The following is a 21,105-nucleotide window of genomic DNA, read 5'->3' on the forward strand; positions in this document are numbered from 1 at the left end:
TCCTCCAACACAGGCCCACTGTACAGAGCAGGGTGGGGCACGGGCCACGTGCCCTGCTGACCTCAGGCCCACTGCCCTGCCCCGGGCTCCCCGCTCTGCCCACCCACGGGGACACTGGCCTGCCCCCCGGTCCTCCCTGGCACCCAAGGGCGGGCTCGCAGGCTCCTGGCCCTGCTGGTGTTCTGCTCTGCTCTGTAGCTGACACATGACAGAGGGGACTTTGACATCTGGGCCTGTGGCCTGGCTCTGAGCTGCTGGGCAGGGGGCGGCTGGGTCCTAGATGGACATCTGGGCACTTCAGTGGAGAGCGGTGCCCGGCAGAGCTCCAGCAGGGCTCCGGGGGCGTCAGGCACCTGCAGCCCGCGCCAGCCCCCCAGCCCTGCAAGGGCCCTCTTGAATCCCCTGTACCTGCAGAGCAAGTGGCTCAGGTAGCCCTAACCAGGGGGCGGGGCCACCGCAGTGTGACAGCCAACATCCCTGTTACTCCTGGTTTGTGGGGGGAGGTTCCCAGAAATACTGGGCTCCCTGGCCCTTCTCTGGGTGTCTGTGCCCTTCCCTCCCCTCCTTCTTCCCGGCCCGGCCCTCGCCCCTCCCCCTGCCCACCCCGGGGCCGGACTGGACCCCCAGCGCTGCTGGAGAGAGCAGAGTTCCCGCCTCCCAGGCCCTGGGAGAAAGGGGAGCGCGGGCCCGTAGGGCCAAGTCAGGCCCGGAGGGAGGAGGCAGCGCAGAGGCGGGGGCTGAGGCGTGTGGGGCTCGGCCAATGAGAGCGAGGAGGCTGGGGGGCGGGGCCAGGGGAGGGGAGGGGTCAAGGGAGGGGCGGGGTCACGAGAGGGGACAGGGTGTCCCAGAGAAGGTGGGTGTCCCAGGTCCCTCTTGAAGGGCCAGAATCTCAGGTCACCCGAGAGGGTGGGACCCTGAGCCTAGCCCCGGATGAGCCAGGTTCGAATTCACCCAGGAGGGCTCACCCCACCAGACTGGTGCCCAGGCTGAGCGCTGCCAAAGAAGGTACCCAGTCACTGGGGCAAGGGCAGTCCCTGGCCGAACCCCTGAGGCATCAACCGCTGCCCAGCTAGGTGCCCCTGACCTGCTGCTCAGTCTCTGCCCTGCCCTCCAAACTCCCTGCACCCTGACGTGGGGGCAGCTGGGTGAAACAGGTCCCCTCTTTGCTGTCACCACCACTTCCCACCCCACCTCTGGGACATGGGCTCTGAAGGCCATTCCAGGGTCCAACTGTCTGGAGGAGCCAGGAAAATCATCCTTCCACTCGCAGCTAGCTGCTCCATGGGGTGCACTGTGGGCCTGAGGGGCCCCCTTCTGCTAGCTGCTCCATGGGGTGCACGGTGGGCCTGAGGGGCCCCCTTCTGCTAGCTGCTCCATGGGGTGCACTGTGGGCCTGAGGGGCCCCCTTCTGCTAGCTGCTCCATGGGGTGCACTGTGGGCCTGAGGGGCCCCCTCCTGCTAGCTGCTCCATGGGGTGCACGGTGGGCCTGAGGGGCCCCCTTCTGCTAGCTGCTCCATGGGGTGCACTGTGGGCCTGAGGGGCCCCCTTCTGCTAGCTGCTCCATGGGGTGCACTGTGGGCCTGAAGGCCCCCCTTCTGCTAGCTGCTCCACGGGGTGCACTGTGGGCCTGAGGGGCCCCCCTCCTGCTAGCTGCTCCACGGGGTGCACTGTGGGCCTGAGGGGCCCCCCTTCTGCTAGCTGCTCCATGGGGTGCACTGTGGGCCTGAGGAGCGCCCCTTCTGCTAGCTGCTCCATGGGGTGCACTGTGGGCCTGAGGGGCCCCCCTTCTGCTAGCTGCTCCATGGGGTGCACTGTGGGCCTGAGGAGCGCCCCTTCTGCTAGCTGCTCCATAGTGGTGGGGTACACGGTGGGCCTGAGGGCCCCCCTTCTGCTAGCTGCTCCATGGGGTGCACTGTGGGCCTGAGGGGCCCCCCTTCTGCTAGCTGCTCCATGGGGTGCACGGTGGGCCTGAGGGGCCCCCTTCTGCTAGCTGCTCCATGGGGTGCACTGTGGGCCTGAGGGGCCCCCTTCTGCTAGCTGCTCCATAGTGGTGGGGTATGCTGTGGGCCTGAGGGGCCCCCCTTCTGCTAGCTGCTCCATAGTGGTGGGGTATGCTGTGGGCCTGAGGGGCCCCCCTTCTGCTAGCTGCTCCATAGTGGTGGGGTATGCTGTGGGCCTGAGGGGCCCCCTTCTGCTAGCTGCTCCATAGTGGTGGGGTATGCTGTGGGCCTGAGGGGCCCCCCTTCTGCTAGCTGCTCCATAGTGGTGGGGTATGCTGTGGGCCTGAGGGGCCCCCCTTCTGCTAGCTGCTCCATAGTGGTGGGGTACACGGTGGGCCTAAGGGGCCCCCTTCTGCTAACTGCTCCATAGTGGTGGGGTATGCTGTGGGCCTGAGGGGCCCCCCTTCTGCTAGCTGCTCCATAGTGGTGGGGTGCACTGTGGGCCTGAGGGGCCCCCTTCTGCTAGCTGCTCCATAGTGGTGGGGTGCACTGTGGGAACGGGGTACTGGTGCCTCTCTGTGTAAGGAATGGGGCACTGAGCCTGGCTCATGCTGGGAGGAGGGCACCTGCCTCCAGTTCCAGGGGGCTGTGTGCCCAGGCACCGGGCCTGTCAGTAGTGGGGGAGAGGGCCACCTGCCAGGTTCTCCAAGGGCAAGGCTGGCCCAAGGTGGCCCGCAGGTGCTGGAGAGCCCAGGTGGGGTCCTGCAGCTGTGTCCTCCTTGCAGGCCCAGCACCAACTGCCTCCTGCCCAGCGTCTCAGCACCTCACCAGTACGGCAGGACGTTTGCCCCCTCCAGATCTGCCAGCCTCCTACGTGGATCCCTGCAAGGCCCCTGGCAGCACCTGCCCAGGATGCTGGGAGCAGGAGCCCCCCGGAGCCAGGGCCCTGCTGGAATGCGTGCCCTGGGCCGGCCGTGGGTCCTCCTACTCACCTACCTACTGACCACGCTGGACCTGACCAGCCTCTTCATGCAGTTTTCTGTCCTGCCGGTGAGCACCCCTCCCCAGGGAGCCAGCTTGCCCTATGGTCCCTCATCACCCATCTGTGCCACAGCAGGGGCCAGGGTGGGAACCTGATGCCACCCAGGCCCCTCGCTGGGGGAACCCAGGGACTGTGCCTCCTGACACCCACCAGCATGTCTGCTGGCCCAGCCAGCCCTAGGGAGGGGCTGCAGGGAGCCACCCGCCCTCCAGCCCTCAACTGTGTGTTCCTCCTGCCCCACTTGGGGCTTTTGCCCTCTCGGTCCCCGCCCCTCCTCCCCCACACGCACCTGCTCATCACTTCCAGCTGCACAGGCCTCTGCTCAGGCTCCTGTAGGGGGGCCTCCAGACCCCCGCCGGGCACCCACAGCCGCACCCCTCCATCCCCGGCCCCAGGAGGGTGGTGACAGCGGCAGCGGAGGACCAGAGAGTTGCTGGAGTCGGGGTCTGTGGTTAAGGCTGAACTTCAGGAGTGGCTGACGGATTGGACAGGGGTGTCCGAGAAAGAGGGAGGTCAGGATGATGCGGGGGATCTGGACCTGCACCCTTGGAAGGGAGGAGGTGTCAGCAGTGACACCCATCTTGGAGGGAGACCAGAGGGGACGACGCTGAGGGGAGAGAGGTGCGGGGACAGGTCGCTGTGCACCGCTGCTGAGCCCAGCGCCCTGTGGGACACGGTTTTCCCAGGGGGCTGGGCTCCCGGTGAGTCGAAGTAGACGTCAGGTTTGCAGGGAAAGGCGGGAGGATGCAGAGCAGATGGGATGGAGAGGAGGGAGGAGCAGGGAGGCTGGTCTGGGTGGTGGGGGCGGGGTGACCTCTGGGAAGGGGCAGGGAGACCTGGGGTGGAAGTGGACTGAGAGAGGGAAGGGGAGGGAGCGGAGAGACTAGGCAGCGCTTCCGAGGGGTTTGGTAGCCAAGGGAACAAGGGGGGGGTGAAGAGAGAGCAGGGGTCAGGGGTCATCCTCTAACAGGGGAGAAGGGGCTCTGGGAGCTCCCGCAGAGCCTGCCCTCAGGAGGCCAGAGGCTGAGACAAGCTGGGGGAGGAGGTGGCTGCAGAGGGATTCAGGACAGAGAATGGACTCACTAGGGCCATGTGTGACCACTGTCCAAGTGCTGTGCAGACAGACAGACGGCCGGTCCAGCGGCCCAGGTTAGCGGAGGAGCAGACAGGGAGGAGACAGACTGCCGTGGCCCAGGAGGACGCGGCCCTGGGCCGGGGCAGAGCGCACAGGAGACAGAAGGACGCAGTGGGGTCCCGGCTGGAGCTCCAGGACAGCGCAGGGCGGGCTGGGGGGCGGTGCTCACTTCCTGGGGCCCAGAGGGTCAGTCCTGTCTCCCGGTTCTGGGGGCCAGAAGTCCAAATCCAGGTGTTGCACCTCCCTTTGAAGCCTAGAGGTCTGGTGGCAACAGACAGTCCCCGGCTGTGGCCGGCCTGCTCCGGTCTCTGCTCCGTGTGTCCAAATGCCCCTTTACGTGGGACTCCGGTCCACCCTCGTGACCTCGCTGTAACATGATTACCCCCGGAAAGACTCCACTCCCATTGGGGTCACCTTCTGAGTGCTGGGCATTGGGACTTCAACATACCTTCTGGGGGGACACAATTCAGCCCAGTATAAGTGGGGTCATTGGAGGGAGGGGTGCAGGGTAAGGGGCTGCTGCAGGACTACTCATGGCAAGGAGACCGGGGTCCCCACCTCTGCCACTTCCCTGCATTTTGCTCCCCAGCTGGGCCCCCTGCAGGAGGGCTGGAGACCCACCGAGCAGGCCCAGGGCCTGCTGGGAAATGGGCCAGCTCCTGGAGGCCATCAGGGCACTTTGGGACAGTCCCTGCTGGCCTGGAGATACTACAGTCTTCACCACACCGCTCTGAGTAAGCGGAGCCAAAGGGTGTGGGTAGGGTGCTCCCCTCACCCCTGCGAGGTGCACCCCACAGAGGGGAAGGGGGGCCGGCAGCTGCCTTCACACAGCCCTGCCTGGACCCTGGACCCAGCGGCCCCCACAGGCCCCCCTTCTAGGTGAGCACCTGAGTCCCCTCTGGGGCAGTGATGAGCCGTCAGAGACAGACCCACGGTTCCCTCCCACCCTGACCACCAGGGACCCCGGCTTCCAGATCCTGGGGTCCTTCCCAGACCCTGCCCATGGGCCACTCCTGTTTCAGTACCTGTCCCGGAGGCTGGGCCTGGACTCGGCCGCCTTCGGCTACCTGCAGACCACCTTTGGCGTCCTCCAGCTGCTGGGCGGGCCCGTGTTCGGCAGGTACTGTGGGTCCCCCGAGCGCCCCCTGTTCGCAGAGGGCACACTGAGGCACCGGACAGCTTTAGCCCCTTCCAGGCCGGGTGTCCCCGCCCATGACTCCCACCAATCCCGGCTTGTGAGAGAGGGTTTCATGGTGAGACTCTCAAGCTGTTAACGCCCAGCCCCACTGAGCTGGGGGCCCCACCAGCAACTTTTCTGGAAAAGGCGCTTCTGGGGACGAGGACCCTCAGCCCCCTCAAGCCGCCTCCTCCCGCGAACTCTGCAGTGGCAGGAGTGGGATCTTAGAGTAACCCTGGGACGCAGTGATCCAGACGGAGCAGGTCCTGCAGAGCCCCGGGCGCTGCCCAGCACGGAGGGAGCCCCACCCAGCCTGGACACTGACATGCACATCCCTGCCCCCCTCGGAAGGAGCGGGCATGCCGGCTGGGTCAGACACCCGAGGTCACAGCCGCTGCCCCGCTGGAGGGTTGGGGAAACTGAGGCCCTGACAGGATGGAGGCCCCGCAGCAGGACAGGGTCTCCCTGATCAGCCCTGCGGGAGCGCGCAGTCCCAGGGGTGGGCGTGGGCCCTGCCGCCATCCCTGAGGGTCTCGGTGCGGGGGGCAGGTTCGCAGACCAGCACGGGGCGCGGGCCGCGTTCGCCGTGTCCTTCCTGGGCTCCTGCGCGCTCTACCTGCTCCTGGCGGCCGCCTGCAGCCCGGCCCTGCCCGGCGCCGCCCTGCTGTTCGCCTCGCGCCTGCCGGCCCCGCTCATGCACATGCTGCCAGGTACAGCCGGGCGGGCGAGGGGCAGCTCACCCCAAGGTGTTGGTCTGGACCCAGAGCAAGACGGGGTGGAGGGGCGACGGGGGGCGTGGGACAGCTCAGAGGGAACAGTGGTAGGGGTGTAGCCTGTGGGGGCGCAGGTCGGGGTGCAAAGGGTGGTTGGGGCCTGGCCTGACCCGCCACTCAGCCCCTGCTTCGCCCGCAGCCGCCCAGATGGTCATCGTGGACCTGACTGCGCCCGAGGAGCGGCCCGCGGCCCTGGGCCGGCTCGGCCTCTGCTTCGGCGTCGGCATCATCCTTGGCTCCGTGCTCGGCGGGACCCTGAGCGACACGTGCGGGTGAGTGGCGGGCGGGCGAGGGGGGGCAGTGCGGGTCAGGCTGGCCCGGGCTGGGTCGGCTCCGCGCCGCCGCCGCGCTGCGGTCCTGGGCTTCCCCAGCTGCACGCTAAGCAGGCTGGGTCGGCGGAGGACGACTTGCCGGAACCTACCCGGCGGGGGAGGCCGGCAGGGCAGGACGTGGCCGACAGGGGGCGCCATCGCCCCGAGCTGCAGCTCCCCTGGGTGCAGGCGCGCGTGCTCGCAGCCGCTGGCTTCTGGGCGCTCCCAGCCTGGGAGACCCGCCCAGCCGGTCGGATGTTAGGAAACCCGACGGCAGGCCCGGGGGCAACGTCCTGGGATCAGCCGCCTGCACCCGGGCCCGGCGATGGGAACACTGGCCCCCAGCCTCTAGAGGGGGTGAGGGCAGCTTAACTGAGGGGTTTAATAACTGTGTGAGATAAAGCCTCTGTCGCCCTCCACACACACACACACACACACACACACACGCACACGCCAGACTTGCACACAGAGGTCCAAGGTCTTCCCAGGCCCCAGAGCCCCAGGCAGCAGGCTCCTGGCCCTGTGGTGGGCTGCGCAGAGCCGGCTGTGCCAGGGCCTGGACGGGCATGAGCAGGCCGGTGTAACCCGGCTGTGCCGAGACTGTGGGGGCTGGGCCAGTGCAGGGAGACCAGCCGGGAGGCTGGGAGGCTTCTGTGCCGGCCCTGCAGGCCCGGGGTGCTGTGGGGGGAGAGGGGCAGAGGGCAGGTTCCGGCTTGGTGTTGCTAAGGGCTGGGATGCATGTGTGAGCTCAAGGCTGTGCCCGATTCCGGCTGGCCCTGGGGGAGCTGTGGGCCGGGCTGAGACCGAGCAGCCTGGGGCGCCAGGAGGCGCTCAGTCCCAGCAGGCTCAGGCGGGTGCCCTCAGGGCTAGAAGGAACCAGATGAGGGAGGCTGAGCCGGGAAGGACAGTGCTGCACTTTCCTGGGTGGGTTCCAAGCCCTGGGAGCTGGTTTGCATGGATCACAGGTGGTGGAGGGGAGAGGGAGGGTGTCAGGCAGGAGGCACCGTGAGAACACTCTGGAAGCCCAGGGGTCAGGGAGTGGCGGACCCTCCAGGCCTAGAGGCCGGAGTGAGCAGGGACTCCCGGGAGTGACGAGTGGCCTGCTGTGTGCGAGGTGGAGGCGGGACCTGACTCTGGAACCTTCGGGGTCCAGGGAAAGAGGGCCTGTCTCCCCAGGGAGAGAAGAATGAGGGGCAGGCGCTGCGGGTGAAGGGGCTCCCGGGTGAGGAGGGCGAGGACGCAGGGGTGGGAGAGGCAGGACAGGGGGAGCCCCCACCCCAAGCACCTGCTCCTCACCCCGCCAGGTAGTGTCACCTGTGAAGTGGCTCCTCCGCCCCCCCCTCGCCAGCCCTGCCCCCACTCCCTCCCAGAGCACCTGCCTTTTTCTCCAGCCCAGCCGCTGACCCAGGGGGTACCGCTTCTCTCTCCCTCCTCACAGCTCCCTGCCCTGCCTTCCAGAACGTTCCATTAGCTTCCCTCTTTCATCCCAAGATCTAAGGCACTTTATATCCTTGGAATTTCCTTTGATGGATGGGAAAACGGAGGCCCCGGAGAGGGTGGGGTCCCCCCCCATGAAGCTCCTGGTCCTTGCCCAGGGCCCAGGAGAGTTGGCTCCAGGACCCTGATGCCCCGTGGCAAAGGCTGGCACCCCATGTCCTGTCCTGCCTCCCTGCCCCCCCCATCCAGAAAGGCCCAGCCGAACCCCACCTCCGCAGCGGAGCAGGCGGGGCGAGGAGGTGGCCTTGGCAGCCAGGCTGTGCTGGGCAGCAGGTGCTGGTGTGACTGGTTTGGGCTCGGCCTGGAGCTCAGGCCTGGGGGGCAGGGAACAGCTCTGTGACCCGTGCAGGCCCAGCGGCCCAGCGCCTCACAGCCCGGAGAAGCCTCTGTCCCACCCTCCCCCAGGAAGGTCGTGTGCCTCGGGGCTGGGCGGCGCCAGCCTGCCGGGCCCACTGGAGTTGGGCCCCTGGGGGGGGGCATGTTCCGGGGTTCAGATGCTGCTAGTGGTGGACTCAGGGAGACCCCGGGCCTGATGGTTGGACTTGGCGTCGGGGATCTTTGGCTGGCCTCCCTGCCCCCTGAGAACTGTGGAGCTGCGCCCGTTCCTCCTCAGGGCACCCCCCTCAGCCTCCGTCCTCCCTCCAGCTCTGGGCAAGCGGGCAGGCCCTGGACTTCAGGGGTCTCGGTGCCAGCTCTCGGCCTGGCAGGGTCAAGGGTGCTCTCCCCTGGGCCTTGAGCTAGAGGAGAGCCCAGTTAGACCCAAGGAAGGCTGAGCTGCTCATGTCAGGGCCTTAAGCTCAAAGTAAGCAGAGGTGGGGGTGTCCCCAGGTCCCCACTGTCAGGGTGGAGGGGACCCCCTCACCTCCAGGCCAGCCGAGCTCCACAGCAAGTCATGGGCGCTGTGCCCCGGAAGTGGTCAGGATGCAGACAGAAACCCACCAGGTGGCCACTGTACAGGCGGGGACATAGCACTGGGCAGGCGACCGTCCAGCCAGACCACCCTAGAGGTCAGGCAGAGCTGGGCCTGGCAGTGGCCGGCCCTTCTGGGCACTAACTGGCTGGCGAGTGCCCGGCTCTGACCCCCAGCACCAGCTGTGCCCTGTGGGCCATCAGGGACTCGGCAGGTGTCCACTGCACATATCAGGAGGCCCGAGCACCGGCCTCCGGAGGAAGCTGTGATCCTGGCCTTGGTCTGGGCGAAGGCCTGGGAAATCTTATCAGGCTGATAGAAGGTTTCCTCCCGTAACACACCAGCTTCCCCTGCAGTTAATGAGTAGGCTGCGGGGTGGTGCTGAGCGTCCCTGGGACAGGAGTGACTCACCTGTCAGCCAGGCCGCCTGCCCCAGCTGGGGCGCAGGTGGCTCACTGAGGCCGTGCAGCCTGGCCCCGCCCCCGGGTGCACAGGCCCTGCAGACACCTGGGGTTCCAGGCACTGGGAAGCTCGGCGTGGGAGGGGCCGAGGTCACAGCCGTCCAGGCAGAGGGAAAGTGTGCAAAGCCCCAGGGCTGGAAGGAGCCGGGGTCTGCCTGGGGACCTGTGAGGTCTGGTGGAGGGGTCAGGTGCCCGGACACCCGAGGCTGCCGAGAGCTAGGCTGGGCATGGTTTCCGGGCCTTCTTCTGGGCCTGGACGCCAGAGGGAGGTTGAGTCAGGTGGGCCCCACAAGAACTTGATTCCACCCACTAGCCTCCTTGTTCTGGGATGTGTCACCTTGGCGGGCAAGGTGACCTCCGCCAAGCCCCCTCTGAACATCCAGCGGCACTCAATAGCCTCTCGTCATGTGTCCCATGAAGCTGGGTCCCAGAGGACCCCGGCCCAGCCTCCAGGTCGGACAGGAGAGGGGTGCACGGCCTGGGAGGCCCCACCTGCAGCCAGGCCGGGGTCCCTGGCCACATCCCGTCACCTCTCAGAGCCTTGGAGCAGGTGGCGAGGGAGGCTCCAGCTTCGTAACGAATGTCACCGGGAGCTGGACAGAGCCTGGCAGGGAGGTCCACGCTGGGCGGGCAGACGGCCAGGCCCCCGCCCTGTGGACCCTGTCGTGTGGGCAGACCCCGCCCTGAGATAGGCTCAGAGGAGCACCCCAGGACAGCCCCAGCCTCTGGTGGCGGCACAGCACTGGCGATGACGCGGGAGGGTGGCCCTCCTCTGAATCCGAGGGAAGGAGGTCCCCCATCGAGGGAGCCGCAGAGAAGGGCAGAAGCACGGCCCTTTCCTGGCGTCCATGCGGTCGTCCGTCCAGCCTCTTGTCTGGCCTTTCGCCCCCAAATCAAAGAGGGGGTGGACGAAGACCCAGGAAGTGGGGCCTGCCCTCGTGAGCGGCGCTCCGTGTGTGCGAAGGGTCCAGGGAGCCCCAGAGCGCCATCCGGGGTGAGCCTGCACCACGCAGGTCCCCAGAACGGGAGGCCCCGGCGATGGACAGGCTGGAAGGCCCCAGCTGCCTGGGCCAGGCTGCCTCTTCCGGCTGGTCCCTCCTTCCTCGCTACTCCTCGGCCTCTTGTCCTGGGGGAGCCAGAGCTCTGAGGAGGGAGGGCAACCCCGACTCCCTCCCAGGGCCCGCAGGGTCCCTGCGCCCCTTTAGTCAAGGCCACCACCCAAGGCGGAGTCCAGACCCCAGGAGAAGTGGCCTGGCTCCCAGCCACCACCCCTCGCCTGTCACCAGCCTCCCAAAATAGCCGGCTAAGTGGCTGCCTCTGCTCCCCCACATTTCCGGGGCATCTGGCAGAGAAAGCAGGGTTTGTCCCTCCAGCCCGGGCCGTGACGTCAGGCCCTCCGAGGCCAGAGTCTTGAAGAAAGAGCCTTTTTCTCTGGGGCCAGCCACCCCGCCCGGGTGTCCCTGCTCGCGTCACAGGCCAGTCCCTGCCGCCAGAGGAGGGGGCTGCACGGGGCCACTCTGGGGCCCAGCGCCCTCTGACCCTCCCGCCTGCCAGCCCCAAGCCGCCAGTCCACGGACAGGCCTGTTTGTCTGGGACCCTGGCAGTCGGAAAGCCTGGATCACCAGCTTCGTGGACAGTGGGCGTTGTGGGTGGGAGAACAGAGACAGGCCCGTGGGGGAGGGGAGGGTCAGCAGAGGCTCATGCAGGCTGGACAAGTGCCAATTCCACCCCTGTGTGAGCCAGGCAGGTCCCAGCCGAGAAACGAGGGGTGGCCAAGGGGCTGGTCCCCACCGACTTCTCTGGTCCTGCGTGGAACAGCCCTTCCCGCCTGTGGTTTCCCGGGAGCTCTGTGTGTGCGTGTGTGTGCATCTGCACACTCGCACGGCGGGGGTGGGGAGGGGTGTGGAAGCCCCCTCTGAGCTCCGTGGAGGGCCCCGGGCAGCTCAGGGTGGGCTGTGTTTGGAGGTGCAGAGGGCTCCTCCCAGGACACTGACCTCCCACTTGGGCCTGTGCCCCGAGGCCCTGACCAGGACAGATTTCGGGGTTCCATGTGAATGGCTCACACCTTTGTTCCACGGTCTAATGTCCACTAGGGTCTCGGCACAGGGTCCTGCCCAGGCCCACCTGCTTTCGGGGGACAGCTCCTGGCTATCGAATGGAGCGAGCCCTTGTCAGAGGCCAGGGCGCCCCTGCGGAGGAAGGCCGGGCTCGCAGAGAAGGGCCCTTGGGATGTGTAGGAGTTTTCTCTGCTGCCACGAGGGGCAATGCCCCTGTGCGCAGGCGCGGAGGGCAAAGCAGCCCGGCTCACTGAGAAGTTCTTGTCCCTCCTCATCCCCCAGGGGCTGGGCCAGCCCTCGGGAGGGGACGGGGGCAGGTTGACCCACCGGCCCGCTGGGCCCGTCCCAGGTAACAGCCTGCCCGCGCCTTCCTGCCGGTGGGGTCAAGGGCCGTTCCGGAGCGATGACTCACGTTGGGGGGACACTCCCTTAGAAGTGAAAGTGGAGGAAAGTCTGGGTCACAGCCTTGGCCGGGGTGTAGGCAGGTGGAAGTCGGCCAGAGGGTGGTGTCCCGGGTTCTTCAGGGCCAGCCCCGTCCCGAGATCCAGCGGACCTTGTGCCCCAGGAAGGGGGATGGGAAGGAGACTCCTGAGCCCGCCAAGTGCAGGCCTATCCCGGTGGCACAGACGACGCCACACTGGGGTCCATGCGGGTGGAGCTGAGATTCAAACCCAGACCCCTGCCCACTGGGCAGCTAGGGCCCCCATCTCGCCGCCGCCCCTTGCCGGTGCCCTGCGGCCTGGTGTGTCCCCTTCAGCCCAGTCACCAAGGGGAATGGTCGCATTCTCAGCTGCGCCTCCCCACCCAGGAGACCCCTCCAGCCCCGCCAGAGGGAGAAGGACTGAGGACCTGGGCCAGCCTCAGTTTCCCCCTCTGTAAAATGGGTGGGGCCATTGCCAGCAGGCGTCCGGGGAGCTCCTCTGGTTGGTTCTCGTTGCCCAGAAGGCGGCCTGCAGCTAAGGCGCAGGTCCCCAGGTCTCTAGCACCCCTGGCCGGGGCGGGGCCGTTTGCTGTGCCCGTCGCAGCTCCCCATCCTGCCCCGGCCACTGGCCGTCCTTGGAGGCCACCTGGGCCACTGCGCTTGGAACCCTGAAGGCTGCAGCCCAGTGTCGAGGCCCAAGTCTGAATAAAGGTGCGGTGGGGGGGACACTGCCGCTGGTACCCGTACCCGGGGCCTGAGCCCTGTGTGACCACGACTGTCGCCCCCAGGATTCAGTGTCCAGCCCTCGTGGCTCTTGCGGCCAACCTCCTTGGAGCCATCCTCAGCTTCGCCTGCGTCCCTGCCAGCACCAAAGGGGCCAGCGCCCACGCCCAGGCTGCCTCGCCAGGTGGGTCCCTCCAGACACTTGGCTCCGCTGCTCGGCCAGGGGGGCAGGCTCAGGCCCCAGCACCCAGCACCCAGGGCCACAGCTCGGCCTCCTCCCGTGCCCTCCCTCTGGTGAGAGCCGGCAGAGGCACGTGGGGGCCACTGACACCCCCTTCCTTCCTTCCTTGAGCCCCTCCGGGTGCTGACACTACAGGGGCCACGCTGGGTGTGCTCAGGGAGCCTGGAGGCTGCGTGAGGTCCGGGGCAGTGGAAGTGTGATGGGGGGACGCCAGGGAAGTCTGGGGAGGCCCTGAAGTGAGCACGGGGTGGGGGTGAGCCCTGAGGCCCAGGACAGCGGGGTGCTGCGGGGGGCTGGCCTCCGGAGCACAGCTCAGGGTGGGTGCCGAGGTGACAGCCCAGCCCCGCCCCTGCGTGCCTCTGCCCAGTGACCGAGAGCACCTTCTGGGACAGAGATCTACCTGGGAGCCAGCCTGGGTCAGGGGCCCTGGGCAGGGTGTGGTGGGCACTGGGCACCGAGGGGCCTACTCCCAGCAGCAGCCACTGGATTGTCCAGCTCTCGCCCCGGCCTGGGCAACGCTGCCCCAGGGCACTGTGCTTTCTGAGCACCTCTCGGAAGTCTGGGGTCCCCGGGGCCAGTGGGGACGGACGGCCCAGTCCTGGGAATGGGATGAGCTGCCCGGTGCCCGGCAGGGGGCTGGTGCTGAGGGGCTGGGGTGTTATCTGCCTGTTCCCCGGAGCAGGCGGCAAAGCCGTCGGGGGGAGGAGCTGCGGAGACCTGGGGCCGGGACAGGTGCGGGAGGCCGGTGCGGGAGAGGGGCCACCCTCACCTGGGGGCCTGGGGAGCTGTGCCGCCTGCAGGCCTGGGCCGGGCTGAGGGCCTGAACTCAGGCTGGGCCGGGTGAGGGCCTGACCGGCCTCTCCGGGCGTCCCAGGTGCCCCCCAGGCCGGCGTGTTTGACCTGAGGGCCATCTACCGCCTGCTGCTGCAGCCCGGGGTGCTGCCCGTGTTCCTGGTCAAGGTGATCTCCGGCTTCCCCTCAGGTGAGTCCCAGGCCGCGCCTGTGACTTCCCAGCCCCTCGGGACAATCTGAGAGGCCGAGACTGAAGTCTGAAGGTGCCCACCCCTGGCCGCCACCTGGTCCTCTCATGAGGGGGCTGGGGGCCGCACAGTCAGCAAGCTTCCCTGAGAGTCCCCTGCCCTGGCACAACCATGCGGGGGCCCCGGGGCGGGCTGGCAGCCCAGCCGGTGTCCCTGCCCGGCCAGCTCTTTGGCGCACAGGGACCGCGGCCACATCATCGATTTCCATAAAAGGGCCACGGGGGGTCTGGGGTCAAATCCTCCCACACTGTCAGCCCTGGGACTCCTGTCGCCCAGCTGCCCTCATCAGATGCCCACCTGTCGGAGGGGTCGTGTCCAGTCCCTTCCTGCTCACTGTCCCAGCTGCCCCGAGGGGCGGCATGTCCTGTGCCTGGGCCCTGGTCTGCGGGTGTCATGCTCCTCCCCGAACCTGGCGCTGTGGTCAGGGCCCTGGGACCTCACAGCCCTGCCCCCCACCTAGGGCTCTTCATGATCATGTTCTCCATCATCTGCATGGACTTCTTCCAGCTGGACGCCACCCACGCCGGCTACCTCATGTCCTTCTCCGGGGCTCTCCTGATGGTGAGTGCGTGCTGGGCACCGGGGCGGGCCAGGGTCTCTGGGCGTGACTCGGTTTCCCTCTGCACTCTGACCCTCTGCTCCTGCTCCCCCGAGCCCTCTCCACCTCCAAAGGGCTCCCCAGGGCTGTTCCTAGGCCCCTCAACCCACCGTCTGCAGGGGGCCCGAGAGGGCAGTGGGGACTCATCCCGGGGAGGCTGGGCGCCCTTAGCCTCCCATCCCGCAGCGTGTCGGGGTGCCTGGTCCACCGAGTGCCTCGGAGCGCCCGGTGGCAGATGGGCGGTGGGGGGCGCAGACCCAGAGCCGGCCTGTGTGCCGCAGACCAGCCGTGTGACGGGCGTTCCCTGTGTCTCCGCGTCCACGTCTCCGTGTCTGTCCCTGGGGCCGGGTGACTAGGCGAGCTGATGCGGAGAAGCAGGCACAAGGTGCAGCACCGGGCACCTCGGGAGCCCCTCCAAGCCCTGCCCTGGCTGAGGTCCCTGGACGCTCAGCTCACACACTGCCCCAGAGCCAGCTTGGGGGTCCTGTCTGCCAGCCCCCGGGCCCCAGCTGCAGGCCTGGGACAAGCCCTCCTCAAGTTCAGTGGCCCTTGGCTCCTCCGACCCGGGGTGGTAGGGACAGGTGGCGACATACTGCCGCCCAGGACGCTGCCCAACAGCCGGAGCGGGGGAGGGGCTATTCTGGGACCTGCTGGAGCGGGGGAGGGGCTCTTGACCGCCCCGGAAGCCTGTGGCATTCCCGCCACCTGCCAGCCATCTGCTCCCCAGCTCCGCCCGGATTGGTGGAGCCCCTGGTGTGAGAATAGCCTCTCCTGGGGGGACCTGGCCCCCACCCCGGGGCCGAGCAGGCCTCCACTCTGCAGGTGGGGCCAGAGACGTAAACAGAAAACAACAATAATAATACCCCTCCAGAGCTGCCCCTGGGCCTCCTTCTAAAGGGCTGCTCCCAGCCTGCTGGGCCAGGTCAGCCTGAGCTCTGGCCTGGACCCCCGGACCCTGGAGACCAAGCCTGTGCCCCCGTGAAGCCCGCAGACCCCTAGAGACCCTCAGGCCTGGTTGGGGGCAGGGGCAGGCCTGCCCCAGACATCTGTATGGGGGTGAAGACACCTGGGGTGGCAGAGAAGCAGGCCCCAGAGGAGCCTGGAACCAGAGTCCCAGGCCCGAAGTCCAGTGCAGGGGGGTGGGTGGGGGTGCGGACAGCGAGGCCCAGGCTGCGGTGCAGGGTGGGGGCTGGGGGCTGGGTTTTGTCTGCAGAGAGAAAAGCCTGAAACCACCCCCCTCAGGCACCTTCCCGCCCCCCCCACTAAGTGCTGGCCCCACTTCAGGGTGAACCTGCCTCCCATCTGATCCCTCACAGCTGTTCTCACACCTGCTGCTCCCGTCACAGGCCATTTCCTGCCCCCACTCCCTGTGTAGGTTGGGGCTGGGGGCTGGGGGGCAGTGGCAGCCCAGGTGGGCCTAACATGAGGGGATGGCAGCCCCCTGCCCCTGGTAGGCCTGCAGACATCGGTCCTTGCAGCCCTTCCTGCAGAAGCCCCCCACTGGCTCATCTATGTCCCAGGTGCGGCCACTGTTGGGGTAACTAGCAGCTGGAGAGAGGACAGCGGGGCCCCGTGTGAGGTGAGGTGGCTGCTTCAGGCCTTACCAGCGCAGATTGCTAGCTACGGGGCACAGAGGGGCTGCACGTGCGCAGGCCCTCAGGTGGAAACCCACTCCGGCCTGAGGGGAGAGGCCCCGGGTTAGGGGGTGGTCTGCAGGGCCAAGAAGGCCTGGCTTTACCTGGAGGACATGGGCTGCAGGAGGGGCCACTCAGGCCCCCCGGGCGTGGAGAGGAGTCCTGTGTGGAGTGTTGGGACAAAGTGAGACGCGGCATGTTTGTCCACAAGTCCAGGCTCTCCTAAGTTGCTATGTTGGGGTTCTGGCCTCTGTGAAAGGCTGAGGCCAGATGCGAACAAGGAGGGAGACTGAGCAAGTCCAAGAGCGGGGCTGTGTTTCCAGAAGGACCTTTATGGTTCTGATTCGAAACAGTGTTGCCATGTCAAGCAGGCAGGGAGGAGGTGGCCAGTGCCAGTCCGCAGGGCTGGGCTGTCCCAGGAAACGCAGCCCAGGAGGGCGCAGACCCCAGTCCTGCCCCAGCCCAGGAGGGTGCTGACCCCAGTCCTGCCCCAGCCCAGGAGGGTGCTGACCCCCAGCCCAGGAGGGTGCTGACCCCCAGCCCAGGAGGGTGCTGACCCCCAGCCCAGGAGGGTGCTGACCCCAGTCCTCCCCCAGCCCAGGAGGGTGCTGACCCCCAGCCCAGGAGGGTGCTGACCCCCAGTCCTCCCCCAGCCCAGGTGGGCGCTGACCCCCAGCCCAGGAGGGTGCTGACCCCCAGTCCTCCCCCAGCCCAGGTGGGCGCTGACCCCCAGCCCAGGAGGGTGCTGACCCCCAGTCCTCCCCCAGCCCAGGAGGGTGCTGACCCCCAGCCCTCCCCCAGCCCAGGAGGGTGCTGACCCCCAGTCCTGCCCCCAGCCCAGGTGGGCGCTGACCCCCAGTCCTGCCCCAGCCCAGGAGGGTGCTGACCCCCAGCCTTCCCACCCCCAAGCCCCAGGTGCCCCGGGCACTTCCTGTCTGCCCGCTGGGGGAAGTGCGAGGACCAGATAGGGAGCCTCACCCTGGCCTGGGAGTGGCTGGGCCTGCCCCTCTGAGTCATGTCGCTGGGTGTCCCTGCCTGGGTCCTTCCTCACCCTCAGCCAGCTCCTGGGACACAGCTGGGAGAGCAGTGTGAGGGGCAGGCGGGGCAGCAGGGACCTCGGACAGTGTGCTGCCGGCCTGTGGGGACGCCGCCTGACCAGGCGCAGGACCAGGCACCTGCTGGTGGGAGCCCCGCCCTGCCAGGTCTGGGACCCTGGGCCCGTGACGTCAGCCCTCGGCCCTCGGTTTGCCCTGTTGTAACTGGGATGGTGGCCTCCTCGGTCACGGGGAGGACTCAGAGCTCCTGGCCCAGTTTCAGCACAGGGATGGTCCCCAGGAGACAGGGCCCGGCCTGGTCAGGACAGTTGGACTGAGGACGCACACGGGCACCAGGACACTGGGCTGAGGTGCCAGTCCAGCCACCTTTCTCTGAGCCCCGACTCCCCATCTGTGCAGCGTGTGAGAGGACTAGGAAGCATCGTCGGGGGAGAGGGACCCAGGGGACCCAGGGGCCCCATGACCCTGGAGGGGCCTTCACTGGACCACAGGGGTCCCCAGGCTTGGACTCAGGACACTGCGCATTTTCAAATAAAAGATGGGCCTGGCCGGTTTGGCTCAGTGGTTAGAGCGTTGGCCCGTGGACCAAAGATTCCCGGATTCGATTCTGACCAAGGGCACGTACCTCAGTTTCGGTTCATCCCTGCCCCCAGTTGGGGTCATGTGGGAGGCGGCCATCGATGTGTCTCTCTCACATTGATGTCTCTCTCTCTCTTCCTCCCTCTCTCCCTCCTGCTCTATCTGAAGATAAATGCAAAAACATCCTCGGGTGAGGATAAAAAACAAACAAAAAAACCCAAAGACACGGTTTTTGCACCAGAACCCACTGCCGCCCCGCCTCCATCAGCAGCGAGCTGGCCCCTCTTGGATTAGAACGTTCATCGTGCCTGAAATGAGAGACGGGATGGGTTCTGAGTGTGACATTGGACCTGCGAGTGGCTGGCCGTGCACATCTGTGGATGTATGTGCATGTGTGTGTGCACACGTGTGTGGATGTATGTGCATTGTGTGCATGTGCGCGCACATGGATATATGTGCATGTGCGTGCGTGCATGCATGTGTGTGCGTGTGTGCATATGCATATGTGTGCATGTGTGCATGTATATGTGTGTGTGCATGCATGTGTGTGGATGTATGTGTGTGTGCGTGTGCATGTGTGTATGCATGTGTGTGTGTGTGAGGCACCCGGCCCCTCCCCCATCTCCTCAGGGACCTTGGGGCCCACCCTTCTGCCCTGGAACCATTACTGCTGAGGGGTGCAGGGTCCCCCAGCCGTGGGGCCGCTGCAGTCCAGACCCTCCTCTACCCCGCAGGTCATCCAGGGCCTGGTCATCGGCCGGCTGAGCCGCCGTTTCTCCGAAGCAGCCCTGCTCCGGGCCAGCGTGCTGGGCTTCATCGCGGTGGGGTTGGCCATGGTGAGAGCGGCCCCCGGGGCTGCACCCACAACGAGCCGGGTTCCTGGCCCGCTGCCTGACCCTCTGCATCTGCCCAGTTTGCCCTTGAGCCCCTGGGCCCTACCCCCACCCAGGGCCACCTTTAGGGGACCTCAGGGACGGGCCCTCCTGCCCTGGTTCCCGGGGCCCCCCAGTCACACGGCCCCCGCCCCGCCCCGTGCCAGGCGCTGATGTCCACCGTCTTCCACTTCTGCCTCCTGATGCCCGGCCTGGTCTTCAGCATGTGCGCACTCAACGTGGTCACCGACAGCATGCTGACCAAAGCCGTCTCGGCCTCGGACACGGGTGAGGGGCATCCGGCCGGCGAGGGGCAGGCCTGGGAGACCCGGCCCGCCTCTCGGGGAGCCTGCCGGTGGTTCCCGGTGGAACAGCTGTCGGGATCCGGGGCAGGGTCTGCCGACCCACTGGGTGTTGAGTGGGGTGGGTGACCTGGGATCTTAGTGGGCAGGGTGGGGTGAGGGGCTGAGAGAGGGCTCAGGTGAGGATTCTGGCCACCACTCAGCCCAGCCGGGCCCAGCCAGCCCTGGGGGATGACAAGAGGGCTTCCCGGAGGTGGCATCCAACTTGGCGCTAAAGCAGGGGCAGGATTTCACCAGGAAAGAGGAGGGGGAGAGGGCAGTGCAGGCTGGGCCCAGCTGAGCTGAGGTGTGGAGGTGTCTGCAGGGCTCCTTCAGGGGCCATTGGGGGGCACCGGGAGAGAGGGCCCGAAAGGGGGTGGGCTTCCTGCCAGGCGAGGCCAGCCCTGTCCCTCCGGAGCAGCGCACGCCCCTGGGGCCACGGGAATTCACACGGAGGTTAAAGCCAGGAAGCCAGCCTCCTGGTGGGACACGGGGTCCCTGGGCCCCACAGCTCCAGGCATGGTGTGGGTCGAGTTTCAGGGGCTCCTCTGGGCTGCTTGGGGGTGAAGGCGTCCCCAGTAGCCGGGTTAGAAGGTTAGGGGCCTGGCGGACCCTCGGTGCCCCACTTGTCTGGGGGGCTGACGGAGGCCTCCTGGCGTGGCGGGAGCGAGGGCAGCCGATGATCCAGGCGTGTTCCGGGGCTGCGTGGGAGCCTCCAAGCCTCTCGGGCCTGTGCTTCTGCGGCCCTGGGGGCCAGGGGCCTGGGGGGCTAGCAGTTTGGAGAGGCCAGGAGTGGGCAGGGGACAGGCCCGGAGGATGAGGGCAGGACTGGCCGCACTGTGCCCAGGCCCCACCCCTCCGCTTGGGAGCCAGGAGCCGGTTCCCAGCGCCAGCCTGGGAACCCGAGACCACAGAGGGGGTGGTAAACTGCTCCCCGGTGTCTGCGCGTGTGGGCGGCGGGAGAGGCTGCTCTTCAATCTCATCATGGCCCAGAGCCCGGGCGGGGCCTTGCCAGGCGGTGCCCAGCCCACCAGCCAAGCTTTCCCGTTCCCAGATCAGCTCCGAATGACCCTTCTGGGCACAGCTGGCAAGAGGGGGTGCAGGTGGGGTCGGGTAACCGGCCAGCAGGCAGCTCGGTGAACCTAGGAAGTGGGGTCAGAGGTAGTGGGGTGCCCTTTATAAGCCCCCTGAAGCCCTTCCCAGCCCTATGGGGTACATCCCCTACAATTCCTATGGAGGTGGTGGGGGCTGGTGGGGACCCTGGGGATGTGGCCTGCCTTGCTCCCCCGGCCCCGCCCTCACCTGGTGGCTCGCCTCTTACCGCCAGGCCCACGGCCCAGTTTCTGTCCTCTGCGCGCCATCCATCTCCGGGTGGCCTGGGAGGTGGGGCCCCTCCTGCGCTCGGGAACTTTCTGGCGCAGGGCGGAAGTGTCTAGTGTGGCCCTTTCATGGCTGAGTGGTCCATGGGGAGCAGACCGCAGGCTCTGGGGAGGGACGGGGGCAGAGTGGGGTTGGGAGACAGGGCAGGCCCCTGCGGTGTGCAGGAAGTGGGCGGCAGGGGCGGCCGCTGCGGGAACCCCAGGCCTGACTCGCCCCACCCGCAGGGACCATGCTGGGCCTCTGTGCTTCTGTGCAGCCGCTGACCCGCACCCTGGGGCCCGCCCTGGGCGGCCTCCTGTACCGCAGCTTTGGCGTCTCCATCTTCGGCCACGTGCAGTTTGCCGTCAACCTCCTCGTCCTCTTGGCTCTCTGCCGACAGCCTATGTCCCAGAAGACGCTCAAAGTCCGGTGACCTCGGCCACTGGACACAGACTGACAATAAACTCTCTCAGGACCTCGTCCGGCCTGATTTCTGCAGGTTCCCACTCAGGCCTGCGTCTAGTTGGCGGGAGGCCTGGCGGGAGGGGTGAGCCTGGAAAGCTGGAGGACTTCCTGGAGGAGGGGCCTGCGGCTGGGCCCCAGGGCTCTAGGGAGGGCACAATCACCCAAGTTTGTCCAGGCGGGAGGTGGGCCCTGCCCCTGAAATCCAGCACCACATCCCGTGAGAGTCCCCTCCACTGGCGCCCAGACAGCCCTGCTCCCACTCCAGGAGACGGGGAGCCCCCTCTGCCCCCCTCCTGCTCCAACACTGACCGAGGCCTCCAGCTAGCAGGCTGCCCCACAGGCCCTCAGGAACTCTCAAAGTTGTTCCTGGCCATGAAAGGGCATTTTCTTTTTTAAGATCAGGAATTCGGGGCTTGGGAAGAGCTGAGGCCAACAGCCCTCATTCTGTGGGGAGAGCCCGGCGGGTAGACCAG

The 21,105-nt window shown here is 67.3% G+C and overlaps 1 protein-coding gene across 2 annotated transcripts; it reads left to right on the top strand.

Annotated features, from left to right (window-relative positions):
- The first annotated feature begins 2,738 nt into the window (after positions 1 to 2,738).
- On the top strand, positions 2,739 to 20,600 carry SLC22A18 (solute carrier family 22 member 18). 2 transcript variants are annotated; one of them, XM_036281133.1, is made up of 10 exons: positions 2,739 to 2,991; positions 5,141 to 5,238; positions 5,845 to 6,005; positions 6,208 to 6,340; positions 12,514 to 12,632; positions 13,564 to 13,671; positions 14,190 to 14,290; positions 18,330 to 18,431; positions 18,635 to 18,755; positions 20,413 to 20,600. In XM_036281133.1, exons 1-10 carry the CDS (start codon positions 2,854 to 2,856, stop codon positions 20,598 to 20,600), a joined length of 1,269 nt encoding a protein of 422 aa, XP_036137026.1. In that variant the 5' UTR covers positions 2,739 to 2,853. The 2 variants fall into 2 exon arrangements, with proteins under 2 accessions (XP_036137026.1, XP_036137027.1); XM_036281134.1 differs by lacking the exons at positions 5,845 to 6,005; positions 6,208 to 6,340.
- The last annotated feature ends 505 nt before the right edge of the window (positions 20,601 to 21,105 follow it).

Source organism: Molossus molossus, unplaced genomic scaffold (assembly GCF_014108415.1).
Source record: "Molossus molossus isolate mMolMol1 unplaced genomic scaffold, mMolMol1.p scaffold_m16_p_31, whole genome shotgun sequence".
NCBI lineage: Eukaryota > Metazoa > Chordata > Mammalia > Chiroptera > Molossidae > Molossus > Molossus molossus.

What these genes read in the sequence shown, in the direction of transcription:
- SLC22A18 (XM_036281133.1), top strand. Translation starts at nt 2,854, where the DNA reads ATGCTGGGAGCAGGAGCCCCCCGGAGCCAGGGCCCTGCTGGAATGCGT. An exon ending in TCTCCGGGGCTCTCCTGATG is followed by an intron (nt 14,291 to 18,329) that starts GTGAGTGCGTGC and finishes TCTACCCCGCAG; the next exon opens with GTCATCCAGGGCCTGGTCAT. An exon ending in CGTCTCGGCCTCGGACACGG is followed by an intron (nt 18,756 to 20,412) that starts GTGAGGGGCATC and finishes CCCCACCCGCAG; the next exon opens with GGACCATGCTGGGCCTCTGT.